General features: G+C 43.9%; 1 protein-coding gene across 4 annotated transcripts in view; it reads right to left on the reverse strand.

Annotated features, from left to right (window-relative positions):
* Nucleotides 1-22,967, reverse strand: part of TAF1 (TATA-box binding protein associated factor 1) — a 132,554-nt gene extending 109,587 nt beyond the window's left edge. For 2 of the 4 annotated variants that reach the window (XM_050964888.1, XM_050964886.1), the window contains exons 1-9: nucleotides 22,826-22,967; nucleotides 22,583-22,700; nucleotides 17,614-17,730; nucleotides 15,235-15,348; nucleotides 14,471-14,712; nucleotides 14,114-14,179; nucleotides 2,680-2,898; nucleotides 2,063-2,284; nucleotides 1,436-1,637 (exon numbers count right to left, since the gene is read on the reverse strand). In XM_050964888.1, coding sequence (XP_050820845.1) covers nucleotides 1,436-1,637; nucleotides 2,063-2,284; nucleotides 2,680-2,898; nucleotides 14,114-14,179; nucleotides 14,471-14,712; nucleotides 15,235-15,348; nucleotides 17,614-17,730; nucleotides 22,583-22,700; nucleotides 22,826-22,951 — 1,426 coding nt within the window. In that variant the 5' untranslated portion in view covers nucleotides 22,952-22,967. The remainder of the gene's footprint in view (nucleotides 1-1,435; nucleotides 1,638-2,062; nucleotides 2,285-2,679; nucleotides 2,899-14,113; nucleotides 14,180-14,470; nucleotides 14,713-15,234; nucleotides 15,349-17,613; nucleotides 17,731-22,582; nucleotides 22,701-22,825) is intronic. The other 2 variants (XM_050964889.1, XM_050964887.1) reach the window with 1 other exon arrangement.
* Nucleotides 22,968-22,992: the final 25 nt, after the last annotated feature.

Here is a 22,992-nt window from a genome sequence, read left to right on the forward strand (position 1 = left end):
TCTTGTTACCCCTTATATCCCTACCTAGTTTAATCTCATTTTATGAAAAGCTTGGCCTAATTTTGTTTCCATATTCTTGTATTGTTTTTTATATTCGTCTTTTGTAATTTGACCTAGCTTCTGAGTTTTTTATAATTCTTTTTTGAGTTCAAGGTTACGACGTTCTCCTGGTTAAGCCAGGGTGGTCTGTTAATATATTTCCTATTTTTCCTATACACTGGGATAGTTTGCTCTTATGCATTTAATAAAGTCTCTTCAAAAAACTGCTAACTCTCCTAAACCTTTTTCCCTGAGACTTGTGTCCCACGAGATCTTACCTACCAATTTGCTGAAGACTGCCTTCTTGAAATCCATTGTCTTTATTCTGCTGTCTTCCCTCCAACCATTCCTGAGAATCATGAACTTATTTCATGATCACTTTCGCCCAAGCTGCTTTCCACCTTCAAATTCTCAACCAGTTCCTCATTTGTCAGAATCATATCTAGAACAGCCTCTCCCCTAATTGCTTTCTTCACCTTCTGTAACAAAGCTGCTCCTGACCCCAGGCACTACCCCTGCATAGCCATAGTTTTTCCCTATTTTCTGACAGCTCAGCTCAATTTTCCTTGTCCTCTCAGAGCCCCTCCCCCATCCTCACTACCCCCTGCTATCTAATCTGCTTCCCTGGCTCCTCAGGGCGTCTGATCACAAGACTCAGGGAGACAAGGTAGCAGCGTCCAAAAATGAGAGTAACTGGTATAACCTGACAGTTCCATCAGCTTTTCCTTGGAGAGACAGAGTAACTTATAATGAATAAAGAATGATTCTGGATTTACAGTTCAATTTTAAAAACCAGCCTATGTCTGGGCTTGAGATAAAAGTTTGGTATTTGTAAAAACTGTGTTCCTTTAGCTAGAGGAGTACTAAAATATTGTCGTCTCAGGAACAATGTGAGAAAGGTTCCTTTTTAAATGTCGCCTCTGATAAAATACACAAAATTCCACTAGCCCCTGAAGAGCAAACATCCAAGCATTAACTTGCAAAGCAGAGGAATTTTAGTGCTGCCATAAATGGAAAACTGAACAGTCACTAAAGGGCCTCCAGGACATCAGCCTTTGGTACTGAATTAGGTATGTCCAGCCCCTCATTTCAGTTAGAAAGGGGAAGGACAGCAGGACATTTCGCTGGACATGGACTTGGCTTTCAATGTTCTCTCGTCTAACAGAAGAGGCCAAGCCTGTTTGGGCAGGAGGAGGACAAAAAGGCTTTGGCCTCAACATGGTTTAGCCAAAGCCACCTCCTGATTGAGAAAGAACACAAACCCACATGCTGAAGAAGAGAAAATGGGGAATTAGTTTGTACACAACATTCTCAATTAGGAACTCAGAGATCCCCTCATTCTACCCACTCCCACAGGGTGTGCGCATGAGAAAGTGTAAAGACAGCTGCCGCGCACCTTGCTGGGCATTGTACGCAGTGGCATTTCTGGTCATACTAGAGGGCAGCCAGCCTGCCAGGCTTGCACGCTGTGTTTTAGTCCCTTTGTGTTTGACATCCTCCCCATTCCAGATCACATCATCCTCCCATTGTAGCTGTGTCACCATGAGGAAGTGCTCATCAGCCAGCAAGTCATCCTTCTCAGCCATCACTCCCAAGTTCTGCAGAGGGAACAATGGCATTAGACCCTAGTTAACGGATTTTGCTGCTTAAACTATAGAAGAAAGAGTCTCCATTGTGAATCTTTCCCCTTTCTCCCTCCCACTCACATCTCTTCCACTGGCTGGTTCCCTGCCTTATTCACCACCCCAGCCCTGTTCCCTTACCTTATAATAATAATATATGGAGATATACTTATCTCATAGAACTGGAAGGGACCCTGAAAGGTCATTGAGTCCAGCCCCTGCCTTCACTAGTACTGATTTTGCCCCAGATCCCTAAGTGGCCCCCTCAATGACTGAACTCACAACCCTGGGTTTAGCAGGCCAATGCTCAAACCACTGAGCTATCCCTCCCCCCGTTATTCACCACCACCACACAACCACACCCTCACAGCCCCCTTCCCCTTACACATGCTTCCTCTCACCTTCTCCATAGAATGACTTGAAGTCTCTTTTTCTCTTGCATGCTCTTTTAGTTTGAAACCATAGTCAAATCCACTGCCATCCTCAGGGATCCCCAGCATATCATACCAGAGCTGGGCTGGTCCATAACGCCATTCAGACACCTTGGGCTTGGTATCTGTCACTTTGTCTATGTCTCCAGTAGACTGGGAAAACTTGGACTCCACAGGTGCCATCATAGTGATCTGCAGCACAGCAGGAAAAAGGAACCTGTCAGTCACCGCTTTCAGAGCTGGCAACAGGAGCTTTTGCTTTCAAATTCTGTCTCATTCTCAGTGGAGAGGAGCAGCAGAGATGCATATTCAAACTTAACAGCTGCATTAGCAAATGCTGGAACTAGCAGTCCAGCGATACGAGGACTCTCCACTGCTACAATAAAATGGTGAAAGAGTCCCCTAATTCCTTACCATACAAGGGCTCTTAACCCACTAGGGAATGGTCTCTGGAGCCCCTGCTTAATATCCAAGGAGTAGCCTCTGCACAGTGGGAATGGCAGCCTAACCACCCCTCACTAGTATTGTCCTGGCAGGGTGACTACCTGTTACTAGCTAGAGACCTTCCTAAATCTCAGATGTCTCACCTCATCATCTGAGAGGCACTGCTCAGGAGGAGGAGGAGGAGCAAATTCATATTCCCAGGGAGACTTCTCTTCCATTCCTGCCTCAGTTGCAGTTTCACTCTCCTGGATCTGCACTTCTTGCATTAGCTCCCGATGTTTCTTTTTACGTTTCCTCCGGGCACTACGCCAAACAGAAGGAACATTCTTCCCAGGGCCAAAGAGACGGAGAAAACGCAGCACCTACAACAAGAAGAAAGACGGTCACAAGGACAAATGACAGGTCCCTGATGACATAAGCACAAGCATTTCATACATATGAGCAGCAACGATGAGGAAGCACTCCAAGCCCAAGAGACTTTTTCACCAAGGCCAGGCCAGGAGCAAGAAATAACTGAAGAAGTGTAACCACTTAACTTCCATAATGCCCCCACAATCCCTGGTGCAGCTGGTGGTCTCATTGTTCTTAGATTTGAAACAAATCAGAGACATTTTCTCTCTGTTTGGTAGAACCTTTATTTAACCCTCAAGGATATTTTATTCTGAAATTCACCTGAAAGTTAAACCCTGAGCATAGGGGGAACAGTCCCCATTTATCCAGGTGGGGCACAACAGAATCTGGACAAAATGTCTTTCCATTCAGCATATTCCATTACTAGAGACATATTGAAAAGTTAGAGATCATGCCAAGAAAAGCCAAGAAAACTGTTAACAGGATGGAGGGAACTTTTTATAAGGAAGGAAAAAGAGTTAAACATGTAAATCCTTTCTAGATTATAACTATTAGAGGGGCAGAGACACAACAGTATAGAAATATCTGAAGTGTGTAAAAACCAAGGAGAAAGCTGATGTATAATATTACACACAAATAATATTACAAGAATGTTAAAGTTTCAAAGCTGACCACTCAAAAGTTCAGGAATGATAGAATTAATGTTGTACATTCAACCTTAACTCTGCTCTCTGGTGCATATGCATTATAATACAAGGTGTATAATCACACACACAGGAATCCTGCCTCATTCAGTACATAGGGTGAATGGTCCAAGGGAATGGAGCAGCTGGTTCAATTATTTTTTATCTTATCATTCAGTGTGTGGTCATTTGGATTGATTTAGACGGAATAAATGGGCTAAAGGTGTTAACATAACCCAGTGACTGTCCAACATTAAACAGTGTTAAACAGGGTACAGGGCCTGATATAGAGACACCTCAGCCTGCTTAGCACCATGGCAAACATCCCATTACACTTTTTTTAACCTTTTATTAAAGATACAGAAAAGGACAAACAGTTAAAATTTTAAGCAAGGTTTTAATTTTAACAACATCCTTTGCTCCCTTTCTCTTTAGCTGCCGATAGCTTTTAGAAGGAAAGAATGCCCTCCTGTTTGACAGTCTCTTAGATGGGATCTAATGCTGCCCTTTTGGGGAAAGGAGAAGAAATTAGTTGAGATGGGCTGGAGGTGCTGTTCCTGTTGTTGTCGTTAAAGTCCAGTCTTAGAACGAAAAGCCCCCTTGTCTGACAGTCTCTCAGCTGGAATCTAAGATGATAATAACTCATCCTCGATGGTATCTGGGATTCAGCTGGAGCTGGTAGGGGTGGTGATATCATCTGGGTCCCTCTCTATTTGGCCAGGACACCTCAAGGATTAGGATGATGAAGGCCCAGGATCCCAGGAAACAGTGGGTGTGGCAGCCAAAATGGTGAAGCTCACTCCAAGGGCCTTTGTCTGTTCTTTTCATCTGTTCTTCTTTTTGTTCCACCTACCCCACACACTAAAAATCTCTTTCTTTTAAGGGCCCAAAAAGGGAGTGATGGGAAGAAAAGCCCATCTCTAATTATTTTATCCACCAATTAGGCCCAATATCAGACACACTCATTTTGGCTCATTCACTTCCAGCTCCACAGATCCTGTTTTTAACAAGCATAATTTCAACAGAGTCTTTGAATCATATCAACGAGGCCTTTTTGTTTAAACTAATTCAGTTATTCTGTCTCCCTTTCATGCCTTTTCCCATCAATGTTATTGTAACATCTCATTCACTTTTACATATTTTTTACAGGTGATCAATGTGGGTACCTTTGTAGGCCCAATTATCACAACAGGTCCCATGACTTCTTTACTCACCACCACCTAAACCCTAAACCGAAGATAGAATTGTGCAGTTTTGTTTTTAAAGAGTCATGAGTGCTCAGAACTTCTGGAAAATCAGGCCCCTGATGTCCCAACTTGAGCACCCAGAAAATGAAGACGACAATTAGCGAGCACCTGCAAAATATAAGAACAAAGGAATTGCCACACTAGATCAGATCCTAGGTCCATCTAGTCCAGGATCCAGTCTCAGACAGTAGGGAGCACCAGATTCAAAAAAAAGGTGCTCCCTACTGTAAGCAGGCGGGGGATGATCTGTACCTCTGCATTAAGTCTCTTCCATATCTCTAATAAGTTAAAGTTTGTCTTAAGCCTTGAACCATGAGGTTTAATATCTGAAAAAATTTGAGTGAGTTGTTCAGCAGCCAATAAGTAGTCTGTGGCAGAGCCAGGGATAGAACCCAGTACTGCTAGCTCGCAGCCAACTACCTTAACTACAAGCCCATTCTCTCTCTTTCAACAGTCTCCCTATATCCTTCACTTCAACCTTCCAACTTTTGCAACAACATAAGTAGGACTCATATAGATAACAACCATATTCATTAGGCAGCCCCAGTTAATCCACTGAGGCTATGGCTACACTTGAAATTGAGTGTAGTCGGAGCGCCAGCGCTGGGAGAGAGCTCTCCCAGCGCTGCACGTAAACCACATCCCTTACGCGTGTAGCTTGCAGCGCTGGGAGCCGCGCTCCCAGCGCTGTGGCACTGATTACACTGAGGCTTTACAGCGCTGTATCTTGCAGGGTTCAGGGGGGTGTTTTTTCACACCCCTGAGCACGAAAGTTGCAGCGCTGTAAAGTGCCAGTGTAGCCATGGTCTGAGTCTCATTCACCATGAGAAGCAAGTAAGGCAAAGATTCTGTGGCAAATAGTATGGGATCATCTAACTAAAGATGGTATCACAATGGGGCAGGAATTCAGGTGTAAATCTGCCACAGGCCTCAAGTAAGGGGTCACATGTAGGTGCCACAATCTGGCCTTCTGCTCCTGAAGCAAAGTAAACTGTAAACCAGCCCTATACTTGATACAGATGACCTCCCCGCTCCATGCAGGGTCAGCTGCACTGCACACAAACATTGAGAATAAAGGGAGCCAGAATCCAGGCTCCACCTTGTCCCTTCCCATTTGTGTGGGAGAGTGAGTAGCAGCCCCACAAAGGCAGCTCTCCTCTGTTCCATGACCTGAAATATAGGTAGCGCATAAAAGGGAAGTAAGGGCGCATCATATACACCCTTGTGGAGACTTACAGTGGGTCACAATCTGGCCCTATGAATGCATGGATAATTTAAATTATGTCATTTCCTAACTTTTGAGCATGTGACTTTGAACTATACCTAATCCAGCTAGGAAACTTGGTGAGGTCTGAAGGGAAAAACAGATGCTTGTACATGAATTTAAGGAGTTTGGGCAACAGAATGGAGGAACTGGAACTACTGGGGCAGGAAGTCAAGCTGGATATAATAGGGATTACAGAAACATGGTGGAATAGCACTCATGACTGGAACACAGGTATTGTAGGGTATGTGCTGTTTCTGACGGATAGAAATAAGGGTAAGGTGGTATGGTAGCATCGTACATCAGTGATGTGGTAAAATGTAAAGAAATAAGTGATAGTATGAAGAAAATAGAATCTATTTGGGTCAAAATCACTTTGGGGAAGAATTGTAAAAGAGGTTCTACTAGGATACTGTGGAGGTCTGCTATAGACCCTCCCCCGCCAAGTCAGACTCGGATACAGATAGCAGGAATTGTGTCATAATGGGAGACTAACATCCCAGATAGAGACTGGAGAATAAATGCTTCCAATAATGGTAATGCCCAGTTACTCCTGGACATGATAGATGAGTTTCCTTCATCAGTCACTGAGCCAACAAGAGTTGATGCAAATTTAGACTTGGTTTTGGTAACTGGTGAGGACATCACAGAAGAGCTGATCATACAAAAAGAATTTTGGATCAAGTGATCATGAGTTGATACAGTTCAAATTAATTAAAACTACGTCATCAACTATGGTTTTTTATTTCAAAATTTGGAAAATTAAGGGAAGGAGTTACAGAAAGTCAACTAGACTGAAGCGCACAAGGACTTATATGTGGAGGAGGTCAAAAGTACAAAAACTAACTGCAATTTGCATCCCGAGCAAGGGGGGAAAGTTTCAGGGAAAGGCTCCAGATCCAAATGGATGAATATTTACCTCAAGGAGTAAACAGAGAGCCTACAGAGAATGGAAAAAGGGACTGATCAACAAAGAAAGCTACACCCTGAAGGTCAGAAAATGCAGAAATAAAGTGAGAATTGCTGAAAATGAAGCTGAATTAGATCTTGCCAAGGTAATTAAAATAAGATTAAGCAAGGATGAGGTCGGGCTGCTACGCAGTGCAGACGGGGAGGGGATTAAAGATAACATTGGAATGACCCAAACGCTAAATTAATACTTTGCCTCAGTTTTCAATAAGAATGATAATACAGAACATGGAAATGAAAACAGATTGAAATGAGTATATAAAAAGGGAATTCAGCACATCTGAAATGAAAAAAAATCTTAAAGATCTTATTGCACTGAAATCAGAGAGATGGGATAATATCCCTCCGAGAATACTGAAAGAATACATGAGATTTCTAGTCCAATAGCAAGGATTTTTAATTAATCTGTCTGTCTATTCGGGGGTGGTACCATATGACTAAAGGATAGAATCATAGAACAGGAAGAGACCTCGAGACGTCATCTAGTCCAATCCCCTGCACTCATGGCAAGCCTAATTATCTTGACCATCCCTGACAGGTGTCTGTCTAACCTTCTCTTAAAAGTCTCCAATGACGGAGATTCCACAACCTCCCTAGGCAATTTATTCCAGTGCTTAACAACCCTGACACTTAGGACGTTTTTCCTGATGTCCAACCTAAACCTCCCTTGCTGCAATTTAACCGATTCATTCCTGTCCTATCCTCAGAGGTTAAGAAAAACATTTTTTCTTCCTCCTTCTTGTAACCACCTTTTACATGCTTGAAAACTTATGTCCTCTCTGTCTTTTCTTTTCCAGAATAAACAAACCCAATTTCATCAATCATGTTTTCTAGACCTTTAATAATTTTTGTTGCTCTTCTCTGGACTCTATCCAGTTTGTCCACATCCTTCCTGAAATGTGATGCCCAAAGCTGAACACAATACTCCAGTTGAGGTCTAATCAGAGTGGAGTAGAGTGGAAGAATTACTTCTTGTGTCTTGCGTACAACACTCCTGCTAATATATCCCAGTTTGATGTTCGCTTTTTTTGCAATAGCATTACACTGTTGATTAATATTTAGCTTCTGGTCCACTATGACCCCCAGATCCCTTCTGCAGTACTCCTTCCTAGGCAGTCATTTCCCATTTTGTATGTATGCAACTGATTGTTCCTCCCTAAATGGAGTACTTTGCATTTGTCTTTATTGAATTTCATCCTATTTACTTCAGGCCATTTCTCCAGATCATTTTGAATTTTAATCCTATCCTCCAAAGCACTTGCAACTCCTCCCAGCTTGGTATCATCCGCAAACTTTATAAGTGTACTCTCTATACCATTATCTAAATCATTAATGAAAATATTGAACAGAGCCGGACCCAGAACTGATCCCTGTGGGACCCCACTCGTTATGCCCTTCCAGCATGACTGTGAACCACTAACTACTCCTCTCTGGGAATGGTTTTCCAACCACCTTATAGTAGCTCCATATAGGTTGCATCTCCCTAGTTTGTTTATGAGGTCATGCGAGACAGTAACAAAAGCTTCCCACTATTCACAAGGCTTGTTACACTGTCAAAGAAAGCTATCAGGTTGGTTTGCCACAATTTGTTTTTGACAAACCCATGCTGATAGTTACTTATCACCTTACTATCTTTTAGATGTTTGCAAACTGATTGCTTAATTATTTTCTCCATTACCTTTCTGGGTACAGAAGTTAAGCTGACTGGTCTGTAATTCCCCCGGTTGCCCTTATTTCCGTTTTTATAGATAGGACCCAGAGTGTAGAACAGCGGTCAGCAACCTTTCAGAAGTGGTGTGTCGAGTCTTCATTTATTCACTCTAATTTAAGGTTTTGTGTGCCAGCAATACATTTACGGTTTGTAGAAGGTCTCTTTTTATAAGTCTATAATCTATAACTAAACTATTGTTGTACGTAAAGTAAATAAGGTTTTTAAAATGTTTAAGAAGCTTCATTTAAAATTAAATTAAAATGCAGAGCCCCCCGACCGGTGGCCAGGACCCAGGCAGTGGGAGTGCCGCTGAATATCAGTTCGTGTGCCACCTTCGGCACTCGTGCCATAGGTTGCCTACCCCTGATGTAGAACATTGTGCCTGGTGCTAGTGCATATGTAGTCTCTCTGCTCTAGATGCACAGAGATGGAGGAATGCTGTGCTGGAGGAAGGAGGGCACAAGAGATGTAACAGGCAGGCAGGAGAAACAGAGAGAGCGAAGGACAGAAGGCAGCAGGAGCTGCAGGGAGAGAGAGAGGAGCAGCCTCTTATATACCTCTCTAGCACCCCCAGGAGCCTGGACTAAACAACACCAGCTTCTCAGGGAGCTTCCTGTTTCCTGCTGCTTTCCTGAACCCACTTGAGGAGAACAGGAAGTACCAGGTGCCAGTTAGGCCCTTAAGATGCTGATATCTTCTCACACTCAGGCCCTGCTACCAGCCTGCTTATTTGTCCCCTTCAATTGAGTGTTAAGAGCTGCGATAGTTGGCACAGAACAGCAGTCGTGAGTGAAAGAAGAAAATGCCCCTCTGGGGCAGCATTCAGAAAAAGAAAGAAAGCAAAGGACGCTTTTCTAGCTAAACAGGAAAGAGCTCTCCTGAGATACATAGACACAAATGTTCATAGTGAGCCTTCCGGCCCCAGTGAGGATGTGAGTGGTGAGGAGATGCCTGATCTTCCAGTTAGTCAGAGTGAAGGTGACCTGGCAGCTACTGCAGCATCTGTATCTCCATCTCAGATGGATGTAACCATGCACATTCCTGAAGAAAAGTGTAGATCAGAAGAGTGTGGTGGAGACGCAAGAAACAGCTGCTGCTGAGTTTAGTTCCTTAAGAGTAGATGATCCAGGACTGTGGACCCACTTGAGCAGTAGCCTGGGGGACTTCCTTGCACTGCATGGGCCACAGCAAGTGAAAAACTCCATGTTCCCCAACGACAATGAAAACAGAAGTTTCCATCCATCACTTTACTGGCATGAAAAACCCAATGGTGACACAGTGGAGAGGCCATGACTTATGTACTCAAAAACCCAGATTGCTGCATACTGTTTTTGTTGCAAACTCTTCGAGTCTAATGTTCCAGCCACATTGGGTTCTACAGAAACAAAGTACTGGAAAAATCTGGCTAGAAATCTGGCATGCCATGAGAAGGCAGCAAATCACCAGACAGCATTCCATAGGTTGAAAGAGCTTGAGACTAGACTAAAGTTAAAGGCCACTATAGATGATCAGCATCAAGAGAAGATTGCATCAGAGTCTCTTTACTGGCAAAATGTTCTGAAAAGGCTCATTGCCATTGTGAGAATGCTTGCTACCCAAAAAAAACCTGCACTGCGTGGCACTTCAGATCAGCTGTATGCACCAAACAATGGAAACTTCCTTAAAATTGTGGAGCCAATGGTTGAGTTTGATGCTGTACTCCAGGAGCATCTAAGAAGAGTCACCACCCAAGAAATGTACACACACCACTACCTTGGAAAAACAATTCAAAAATGAGATCATACAGTTACTGGCAACAAACGTCACACAGAAGATTGTGGCAGATCTGAAGTCAGCAAGATATTACTCTAGAGACTAACAAATTCATAAATAAATGTATTATTAATAAATTTTAGTCTCCAAGGTGCCACAAGTACTCCTGTTCTTTTGCGGATACAGACTAACACAGCTGCTACTATGAAACAAGATATTACTCTGTTATTCTGGACTGCACACCTGACATCAGCCAAACGAAACAAATGACTTTGATGGTGCATTTTGTAACAACAGAACCTAGTGAAAATGTCCCTGCAAAGGTGACTGTCAGAGAGCATTTTCTAGAATTTATTGACACTGATGATACTACAGGAGCTGATATGACAAATGTGCTTCTTAAAAGCTGGAAGATACGGGAATTGTGATAGCTCACATGAGAGGTCAGGGCTACGATAATGGTGCCAACATGAGAAGAAATGACAGAGGAGTGCAGACACGGATCTGAGAGTTAAACCCTCGATCTTTTTTTGTCCCATGCAATTTTCATTGATTGAACTTGGTGGTCAGTGATGCAGCATCAGCTTCTAGTGACACTGATGAATTTTTTAACATAATTCAAAGCATCTATGTATTTTTCTCTGCATCAACTCATCAGTGGCAAATTTTGATGCAACATCTGGGAACATCCTCTCTGACACTGAAACCACTGAGTGCCATATGATGAGAAAGTCGAGTGGAGGCGATAAAGCCTATCAAATACCAAATTGAGACGACAGATGATGCCATAGTTGCCATTATGGAGGATAATGCTATGACAGGAACTGTTCATGAGAGAACAGTGGCAGAGGGAAATGGAATCACCAGAAACATACATAGCTTCAAATTTCTGTGTGGCTTAGTGTTGTGGCATGACATACTGTTTGAAACAAATGTTGTAAGCAAGAGACTCCAAGGTGTTGACCTTGATATAACTGGAGCAATGGAACAATTGGACAAAACAAAGTCATACCTACAGTCTTACTGGTCAGATGAGGGATTTCAAAACGTTCTGCAGAGGAACTTCAAGCTAAAGCTATTTTCCCACCCATTCAAGAATACAAGAGTCACTGAAGAAGACGACATTTTGATTACGAGGCACAGGATAATCCCATAAGAGACCCCAAACAATTCAAAGTCAAATTATTTAACCAGGTGCTAGATTGTGCTATACAGTCAGTTGAAGAACGTTTCGTACAGCTCAAGGAACACAGCAGTATATTTGGGATGTTGTACGATACTCCAAAACTCCTCGCTGTACCTGAAGAAGACCTACACCAGCAGTGCAGGGCACTAGAGATAGTGTTGACACATGATGACATGCGCGATATTGATGCAAGTGATTTAGGTGATGAACCTTTCAAGATACATTGCAGCAGGATCAACTCCAAAGGCTGTTCTGGAATATATGCGCACAAATAAGATGACCACTCTCTTTCCAAATGCTTTTGTTGCTCTGTGCATACTTCTAACACTTCCTGTGACAGTTGCCAGGGGAGAAGGAAGCTTCTTCAAGCTGAAGTTAATAAAAACACATCTACACTCCACAATGACACAGGAGAGGCTGGTCGGCCTTGCAACCATCTCAAAAGAGCACAAGCTGGCCCAGACTGTAGACCTTCAGGAAGCAGTTCAAATTTTTGCAACCAAAAAGGCACAGAAAGCACCACTTTGATTATTCAAACATATAAAAATTGCAGTGTTTACTATGCAGACAAGAAAAGTTACACTTGCTGTTCAGGCGTTTGAAAATTAAGTGTTACATAAAATTTTTGAACAAGGCATTTTAAGTTGTTACTTCTCCTTTACTGAGATAGGTAGCAGTACCACAAGAGGAGAAGAACAGGAAGAAGGCAGAATTGAGACCTTTCAAAGTTTCGGCCCAAGCAAAGGGGCATGGAGTTGTCATTTGAGCTCCCCGCCTCAGGTGCCAACATTTTGTGGGCTGGCCCTGGTTGGTTAGTTGGTTGGTTTTTTTTAGGAGCCTGGTGGAATCTGTCTCTCTTGCGAGATCTAAGGTGGAAGTGGGAAAAAATGCAGGAAAGATTGCAGGAGTAGATGGGAGTGGGACTGGATGGGAGCAGTATTAAAAAAATATAGTCCTGCACAGGGCTCTACCATACAGGATTTGAAATAAGCCTCTAACAAATTCTACTGTACATGTGCGAATAATCATTTTCTGTGATTTATAACTAATCTGGATGGATTTTCATAAGGAAAAAAATAAAACATTTAACCTCAGGGTCCATCCCCCTGCTAAATTCCAAGTTCCTGCTGCAAACCCCTAAGGTGGTAGTGCTCTTCAAAAAATGGTTGAAAAACTTGGTTAACATTAAAGGAATAATACACCTGCCAATCTTCTTCCCCAAAATAGCTACATCATTTTTATTAAAACTCCAGAAAAATTCAACTTGTGGCAGAGACCAAGAATGGAAAGTTTCAACATGAACTGCAGATGTTTGGCAAAGTTATAAACTGGAAACAGGGGTAGTAAAAGGCAGAGTTAGGCAACTTAAATAACTGTTGTCATTAACAGTTCCACCTATAATAAAGGAGATATAAATAGGAGTAACTAGGACAAGATTAAGAAAAAAAAATAGTATTTCAGTTGAGGAAAATCTCACAGACAGTGAGATGTATGAGGCTGGAAAACAGTCTCCTGAGAACAGTGGTGGAATCCCAGTCTCTTGCCACATTCAAAACTAGATTGAACCGTTATTTGTATTGTGTTAGCACCTACTCAGGTCAGGGCCCCACTGTGCTAAGTACCATAGAAACACACAAAGACAGTCCCTGCTCCAAGGCACTTACAAGATATTAGCATATTTACAATAGGGATCAACCCTACAACTCCTGGGAGATGACCGAATTGTTTCATCTAGTTTTTTTATCACTGTTATTAGGGCTTGGCGACACTGGCGCTTTACAGCGCTGCAACTTTCTCGCTCAGGGGTGTGAAAAAACATCCCCTCCTCTGAGCACAGCAAGTTACAGCACTGCAAAGCGCCAGTGTAAACAGTGCCCTAGCGCTGGGACGCTCCCACCATTGTAAGCTAATCCCCACGGGGAGGTGGAGTACGTGCAGCACTGGTAGAGCTCTCTCCTAGCGCTGGTGCTGAAACTACACTCACACTTCAAAGAGCTGCTGCGAGAGCGCTCCCGTGGCAGCGCCGTGCAGCTCTAAGTGTAGCCATACCCTTAGTAAACATTTACACTGGAAAAGCATCCAGCAGCCCCACTCGGGATCAAGACGTCCTTGTGCTGAGTGCTGGACAAACACATACAAAGACATGCTCCCTAGCCTTTAGGAATTTACAGTCTAAGAAGCTGTGGACCTGCAAACAGTTTGCTACTTAAAATTACCTCCATCTTCATCTCATCCTAGCCATTACTATCAGCTGATTTCTTATAGGAGTCACAGATGCACTAGGTCTTGAGGAGGCATTTAAATCAATCAGTTCAGGGAGAAAGTTCCCTGAGTCAGGGAACAAGGAGCAGAGGCATTTGTGAGAGAAGCTGACAAACAAGTGGATGAAGCTGTGACTAACTTCAGTGATTCACCTGTAATCTGGAGAAGGGTACTCTTTCCCCATTCATAAAGTGCTCTGAAATCTGTGCACCAAAGCTCTATATAGAAGGGTAAAACATATACGTCAGAACCTAATTTACACAAAAAATTCTTTCTAAGAGACTCCTCCTGAGAGCAGAAGAAGCACTATCCAGCTTCCCATGGAAAACAGTCACTGACAGCAGTCAGTACACAGAGAAATCAGAGATGGAGATGACAATCACCTAGCCCCTCTCACTCTACCAAGCACACATTTACTAGGATGGCTTTTTTTTTCCCAGTCTTGAGTGTTCCAAGTGACAGAGTTTCCATCATTTCCCCTTGGACATTGTCCCCAATACATACAATACCTTGCCGGGCCGGAATTCCGGGAATAGCTCAGTAACACTCGGCAGCTGTTTAGTGGCATCTCGCTGCATTATTCCTGCAAGAGGCAGCGTCAGTTTCCCTTCCTTGGATTCTGCCTGCCTTGCATCTTGGGGTCCCATCTCTGACTCAGAATCAGAAGAGCTGCTGAAATCTGCCTTCTCAGAGGTAGCAGAGGATGGGGCAATGATGGAAGGCAGAATGATACCATCTCCATCTTCAGATACTACAATAGAGCAAGTATCTTATGAACAAGTTTCCTTTCTTGGTCCCCAGTACAATCACCACTCCACAAGCATTGTTTCCTGATCTTAAATTATGCTTAATCTAAGTCTCCATGTTTTATAGTTATTGATTCCTGATCCAGTTTAGCCTTTCAGTGCATCCCTAGATCACCTCTGCAACTCACAGTCACTGCTGAGAGAAGGCAAAACAGAAGCAGCTGAACGTCACAGGTTAGTCTGATTATGAATATTAACTTTACTGTTGAAAGTGTTATATAAAATATAGAGTAAAAGATGTCATAAGAGCCAGTTACCCCTAAGCAGCGCTACTTCATTGCATAATTGGTCACGACTCATCGTCAGATCCAGTCTGCAGGATGGATCTTTGACAAGATCTCAAACATGCTACAGTATAAAGCCACTGGACAGAAATGCTTGAATCTTTGATGTGTCACATCCAGTCATCCCAAGACTCCCAGATTCTTTCCACAAGTTTCAAACAGAAGATGAGAGTCCTTACTCACCAGGGGCAGTTGCATCTTTTTCATCGTCTCTCTTTATTGGAGGTGGAGGCGGTGGCGGCATCAGCTTGGAATCAATATCTTCGCAGTCAGCATCATAATCATCCTCATCTTCATCTAACCAGTCAAAAGGAGACAATCGCCTTCAGAACATAAGAATGGCCATACTGGATCAGACCAATGGTCCATTCAGCCCAGTATCCTGTCTCTGGCAGTGGCCAGTGCCAGATGTTTCAGAGGGAATGAACAGAACAGGGCAATCATCAAGTAATTTATTCCCTGTCATCTAGTCCCAGCTTCTGGAATTTGGTGTTTAGGGACATCCAGTGCCTGAGGTCGCATCCCTTACCATTTTGGCTTAAGAGTTGTTGATGGACCTATCCTTGTCAGAAACAGATAGTTAAGGGTTAATGCCTCTTTTACCTGTAAAGGGTTAAGAAGCTCAGTGAACCTGGCTGACACCTGACCAGAGGACCAATAAGGGGACAAGATACTTTCAAATCTTGGTGGAGGAAAGTCTTTGTTTGTGCTCTTTGTTTTGGTTGTTGTTCGCTCTTGGGACTAAGAGGGACCAGAGTCCATTCAGGCTCTCCAAATCTTTCTGAACCAGTCTCTCATGTTTCAAAATTGTAAGTAATAGCCAGGGAAGGCGGATTAGTCTTATTTTTGTTTTCTCAACCTGTAAATGTCCTTTTTTTTTGCTGAGAGGATTTTACCTCTGCTTGCTGTAACTTTGAACCTAAGGCTAGAGGGGGTTGATTACTCTGTAAAGTATTTTCCATCCTGATTTTACAGAGATGATTTTTACCTTTCTTCTTTAATTAAAAGCTTTCTTTTTAAGAACCTGATTGATTTTTCCTTGTTTTAAGATCCAAGGGGGTTGGATCTGGACTCACCAGGGATTGGTGGAGGAAAGGAGGGGGGATGGTTAATTTCTCCTTGTTTTAAGATCCAAGGGGGTTGGATCTGGACTCACCAGGGATTGGTGGAGGAAAGGAGGGGGGATGGTTAATTTCTCCTTGTTTTAAGATCCAAGGGGGTTGGATCTGGACTCACCAGGGAATTGGTGAAGTCCCTCAAGGCCACCCAGGGAGGGGAGAGTTTTGGGGGGACAGGAAGTGCTCCAGACACTAAAATTTCTGGATGGTGGCAGAGTCACCAGATCTAAGCTAGTAAATAAGCTTAGAAGTGTCCATGCAGGTCCCCACATTTGTACCTTATAGTTCAGAGTGGGGAAGGAACCTTGACAATCCTCCTTTAACTTATTTATCTTTATTTAAAAAAAAAAAATCCATTTCAAGGATACTCAGACACTCCTTCCCCAATACCACAACTCCACCCCAAGCCACAGGAAGGACCCTGTCTCAGCATTAACTTATTACAAATACCTTTCCAGTTTCTTAAATAGATCACTCAAAGCTGCCCCAACTGTGGCTTCCCTACATTCAACCAATTACAAAATCAGGGCTTGAAATGGGGATGAGTAGGGGAGTAGGAAAACTGATGAGAGAAACAAGAAAATTCAGGACAGAAACCCTAGATTACTGCAACATTCCTAATTTCCTGCTCCTGCCTGACAGGAGAGGAGATGGAAAGTTCCTTTAGGAGACAGGCAGCAGATTCATCAATTGCACTAGCAATAACACAGGAAAAAAACTGCAGATGTTTCAAATTCTGTATCCTACAGGCAGGGACCTCCTATATGAGTCCACACTGGAGAAGCATAAAGGCCAGTCTCACCCCTCCTTATAATCTGTGAAAGTGAAAGTCATGGCAGAACTTGGTTGAAGATCCCTTCTCAGCAGCAGCGGCCATTAAACATAATGCTAGGAAAGGGAGATGGGAAGAAACAGAGCAAGGCTATAATAGGTTGAGATAATCCTCCAAGGGAATGCGCCTTAGGCCCCCCCCGCCCCCCCCGCCCACCAATGACTGACTGACTTCCTCCCAGGAGAAAGGTCTGAGAGGAGAAATCATGTAACAGCCTGTGGTCAGCCCTGTCCTTAGATCAAAGGTCAACCAACAACTCAGTTTACAGGAACACCTGTGAGAAGGAGGTAGGATATTGCAGGAGACCCTGGCTCAGGGAAAACAATCTGGTTTATCTATAGAAATTATGATGAGCTGTTTTGCTTTGGAAAAAATAAACCCAACCCTAAGAAAGGGACTGAAATTTCACCACTCATGTACATTATTTTACGTCTGGGCCACTTATTTGCCCCACTGGCTTACTTCGCGAAGTGGACAAAGAACATGGCAGGATAACAATGATTAGAGAAAGATCACTCTCAACAACAGCAGCAAAAGCCAATCCACCCCACAGAGACATACCATTAACTGTTAATCATTTTGTCTGTGTATACTCCTACCACCCCCAATTACCTTGTCTTCGAACTGGCTGAAGGGTGCCCATTGCCTGCCTGTATCTGCGGCTCTCATCTTCAGCCACTTCATTAATATCAGAGTAATCAACAGCATCCTCTGTGCTCTTAACCCAGCCTGAGAAGGAGGAAAGACTTGTCATAAAACAAAATCATATCCCAACATGTACTCACCACATCTTACCTAATCCCATGTTAGTCTATCCTGACTTCTTCAGCCGCCTACCCCCTCCTTCCTGCTATAACTTCTTCCCACCCCCTTCTATACTCTATTTTACTAGAGGAGCAAATGCAATCCCTACATTAAGGTTACCTAACGTTTTCTACTCTAAACCAGTCTGGTCTTTCTTCCCTTCTCTTGCCCCCAAGAGCTCCAACACCTTCATGGCTGGCAGCAAGACTTTGAAATTTGGGAGATGGATCATTGGGGTCAGGGAAGTGCCATTTGCCAGCCTCATGAAAATCTGTTCAAATTTGGCAGAGTTATAAGTTGAGACAGTCCCTTTGACCCAGAGCTATGTGCACCACCTGGGAACCAGACCATGAGTCCTAAATGATTTTTTTCTACTGATGAACGTTTGTAATTCTGTACTTTCACAATTGTATCAAGCAAAGCACCACATCCCATTTAGGAGTTACAGAAGCTGGGAATATAACTCTACCACTGCCACGCTGCTTCTCATAAAAAAAACTTAACTTTGTCCTTTGCTATGATGTCTGTAAAATAGGTCTACGCATTTATAAATAACTCACTGTTTTATTGTGTTATGTACACTCCTGCTGGCAGCTAATGTAATTAGTATTGCAGTCAAAGAGTCTACGCTGTAGTCTGAGTGATGATTCACACTCTGCTGATAATGCATGATGGGGCGTTGCTACAGTTGCGAATAAATTTGTTTTCACTTTTTTTCAAAAAAAGAAAATTAAATTAAGAATTCTTAAAAGAATGTTAGTAAGGTTGCAAAAGTCAAGCTCATGAAAGTTAAGAAATGTCAGAACTAAGGTTGCCCCCAAACCTTGACGTTGCCCCTTCTGCATATGCATGATACAGTCTAATTACATGATCAGTTTTTCCACAAGATCCCTGACTCATTTATCGTGCAGGATGGCGGTGCTCGGGGCACAAATCAGGGCTGTGTAGTGAATTATGCTGTGTCAGTAGGACACCATCTTCACTTGCTCTTGAAGTTGAAAGTTGATATATATAAGGCAGATGACTTTAGGAAGAGAAAGGACAATCTCCACCCAAAATTGTGAAGTACTAACATATTACAGTGATGAGCAATACAGAAAAGCCTATGGTGAATTTCATAATTCTATATTCAGTGCAGCATTTGGATAGCATGCAATAAATAAGCCCCAGAACTATGTACTGAATGACAGAAAGCAATACTGAACAACTGCCTCATTCACTGAGTTTTGTTCCATCCTGGGAAAAAGTGGAACATGTACAGAAAAGAAAAACAAATATCTGATCATGTAATTAAAAATCATCACAATGTTCATGTACAACAGACAAACTTAAGACTGAACAGGCATCCTTAATTTCAAACACTTGACTTTGCAACCTTCAGATTATTTTAACATAAGTTTTTTGTATTAAACAAAATTAAATCCCACAAACAGTGAGCGTGGAACTGAACAGATAGGTATAAAGGTAGGGATCCCTGGCCCAATGAGCAGACAACCTATAAACAACATAAACATGTATAAGGGCAGTGGAAAGCAACTGGGCAGTGAGATTTACCCAAGTTTACAAAGCTAGGGCAATATATTAACCTTGAACTATAGCAGATTGTCTAATGATAAGATGAGGTTTGCACAAAGATTACTGGCAGGGTAGACTCTGGCCCTTATGCTGGAACTATTTCTTTTCTTATTAAAGTTACTGATGCTTTGAGCATCACTCAGTGAGAAAAAGACATTTCAAGCACTTTCAGGACCTGTGCTATTTCTGTCCTTTGCTTATTTATTTGTATTACAGTAGATTGCAGTACATAATGTCGTTTAGACACATTGGTCCCAGGATACTAGAGAGACAAGGTGGGTGAGGTAATATATTTTATTGGAGCAACTTCTATTGATGAGAGAGACAAGCTTTCAAGCTTACACAAAGCTCTTCTTCAGGTCTGGGGAACTAACTCAGGTACATCTACACTACAGCACTTAGGTCTCGCACTTATGGTGGAGAGGCTCTAAGCTTGTGCTTCTCAACTGCTTACAACGCAGCCCACAATGTGTTACCTGGGCTGCATGGCAGGGCAGCAGCAGCCCTAACCCTCGTTGTACAGGGAGGGCAGCTGCCTGCCAGACTCAGACTGCAGAGCCTGCGGGGCCGAGTGGCTGCCCCGACGCCCGCCACACGGGGTGGGCTGGCAGCCTGGACCCCAACTCTACCAAGGCAGTCCAGATACCACTGCACTGGGCAGTTGGGAACCCAGGACCCTGGGCACACAGGCAGCCTTTAGCACACAGCTAAGCTGGGCCACAGCTCTGTGCTAATTGGGCCGCGGGCTGAGAACCACTACTCTAAGCTAACGGGCGAGAGCTCTCCCATTGGCTTAATAACACCTGCCTCAGCAAGAGGCAGTAGCTATGGGCTAGTCTACACTGGCTACGTTAAAGCACTGCTGCAGGAGCGTTTAACGTGGCTTGTGTAGTTGCAGAATAGCGCTTGGAGAGAGCTCTTAAAAAAACTCACCTCCATGAGGGGCGGTTACCAGTGGTAGTACACTGTCTATACAGGCACATTACAGCACTGAAACTTGCAGCGCTCGGGGGGTGTTTTTTCACCCCTCTGAGCGAGAAAGTTGCACTGTAAAGTGCCAGTGTAGACCATATGCTCTCCCACTAACATAGCATTATCTACACTGGTGCTTAGATCGGTATAACTCACATCGCTCAGAGGTGACACCTCTGAGCGAGGTAAGTCATACCAAAGTAATCTGTAGTGTAGACACTAAACACAAGATTTGAACAGACTGTTTAGCATAAGTAGTTAACACGTATTTCAAGGTACCATTCAAGGTGAAGTGGCCCATTAATACCCTTCCAGTCCTAGGAAGGAATGGGTGGATAGCAGCTGGGGGAATTGTTAGTGGGTTACAGATTGTTGTAATAAGCCACAAAACCAGTATCTGTATTCAGTCCATGATTTTTAGGCCATGGCTACACTAGAGAGTTGCAGCGCTGGTGAGGGGGTTACAGCGCTGCAACTTAGGATGTGGCCACACTTGCAAAGCACGGCCAGCGCTGCAACTCCCTGATTGCAGCGCTGGCTGTACACCCGGTCGAGCCTCGGGTGTAGCGATTCCAGCGCTGGTGATCCAGCGCTGGTCAGCAAGTGTGGACCCCACCAGCGCTTTTATTGACCTCCGGGATATAAGGAGGTATCCCAGAATTCCTGTCCACAACAAACCGGAAGAAAGGGGGAGCTCGGAGTTCAGCCAAACTGCTTATTTAAAAAACAAACACAGCTCCTGTTTGCTGAGTGAGCGGAGGCAGGCAGTGGAATTACTTTGGAATGTTCACAGCTGTTTGCTTGAAGAGAGAAACAGCACGCTCACACGGCAGAGGGGAAGGGGGAAGTTCATGTTGAGCAGATGCTTATCTGGTCTGAGGGCTATTTAGGAGTGCATAATTTGCATTTAGTGAATGAGAGAGGGGTGGGGGAAGGGGTCAGAACTTTTAAAATGATTGAAGGTAGGCACTGTGTGTCTTCCAGTCCTTAGAACTTGCAAGGCAGGGAGCTGAGAACAGTGTCAGCTCCAAAAATCCAATCTCTCTGTCTCTCCCAAGCTCCCTGTCACATTCCACCCCACCCCCCTCTTTTGAAAAGCACGTTGCAGCCACTTGAATGCTGGGAGAGCTGCCCACAATGCACCACTCCCAACAGCGCTGCAAATGCTGCAAATGTGGCCACACTGCAGCGCTGGCAGCTGTCAGTGTGGCCACACTGCAGCGCTGGCCCTACACAGCTGTACGAACACAGCTGTAACTACCAGCGCTGCAGAACTGTAAGTGTAGCCATGGCCTTAGTGTCTAGCAGAGTAGTGAATTTAAGTGCCCTGATTCATCTTTTGAAAGCGTTATACAGGTTTCCTTTGAGGATGAGGATCGACATGTCAGATCTAGAGTAATAAATTTGTGAAAATCAGTAACCCACTCTCATTGACACAGTAGTGTCTTCACTAAAATGCTACAGCAGCTCTAGCACTGTATGCGAAGACAAGCCTTGAGTTAGTTTTTCAGACCAAAAGAGTTCTGTGTAAACTTGAAAGCTTTTCTCTCACACCAACAGAAGCTAGTGCAATAAAGTATGTTACCTGACCCACCTTGTCTCTCCAGTACATTACAGTGGCACCTAGAAACTTAAATCAAGGATCACGGCCCCATTGCGCTATACGCTGTGCAAAACAAGAAATGAAGGCAATAGATCAATGGACCAATGGGTTTTACAATTTAAATAAATCCAAGATGCAACAGGGAAATGGAAAAAAAACTGAGCAGAAAGACAAGGTTACAATAAATTGGAACTTTAAGTAGCATATATTAGTTAAAAAACAGAGAGGCCTCCATGCTGGCTTGGTTTTTTTAAAGACTGAACAAGAGACAATAATGAATCACTAAACAGGCACCTAACTACTCATTTAATCCCATATTTAACCACTTTATGCAAACAACTGATACAAATGTGCATCACAGTTCTCTCCTAAAGTACAATTGTTAGGCTTAAGTATTAATACATTAGTAATGAAAGTAGGACAGCTCATGCCTCAGTTACTGCCTTCGCCTTCCTGCAGATTAGCAGATATCAAAATGTGACCAGTCTCAACGATGCGATGACGGTTTTCATTTCAGTAAGAGGAGACAGAAATGCCCCTTTACTCCTTAAAGAAACCTTTCGATCTTACAAAACCTGACTATGCTGCAGGCTAACCAACCCAGAGTGACCGCGTGCTCGGGCTCACCCTCCTCATCCAGCTGGGCTCCGTCAGGCTCAGCAGCATCCTCCTCGCTGGCTGTGATCTCGGTGATCAGGTTGCCCAGCCCCAAGGCGCCCAACCCGGCTAAATGCTTCTTGGATTCCTGGGAGAGCGGAAGACAGGCCCGGCCGTTAGCGGGGCACCAGGGCTACGTTCCCGCTGCCGCCGCGCGAGGGGCCCGGCCACGGCAGCCAGCCGGAGCCCGCGCCCCCAGCCCCCTCGCCTCACCTTGTCCAGGACACTCTCCCCCTCCAGCTGCCCCGCCTCGTTAATGTTCCCGAAGAGGAACCCGGCCAGGGAGAAGGGGCCGGCGCGGCTCCCCTCCGCCTCCTCCTCGCTCTCCGAGTCCGACATCTCGCCGGCCCGGAACGCGACCCGGAACCGGAACCGGAAAG

This window comes from Gopherus flavomarginatus, chromosome 8 (genome assembly GCF_025201925.1).
Source record: "Gopherus flavomarginatus isolate rGopFla2 chromosome 8, rGopFla2.mat.asm, whole genome shotgun sequence".
Lineage (NCBI taxonomy): Eukaryota > Metazoa > Chordata > Testudines > Testudinidae > Gopherus > Gopherus flavomarginatus.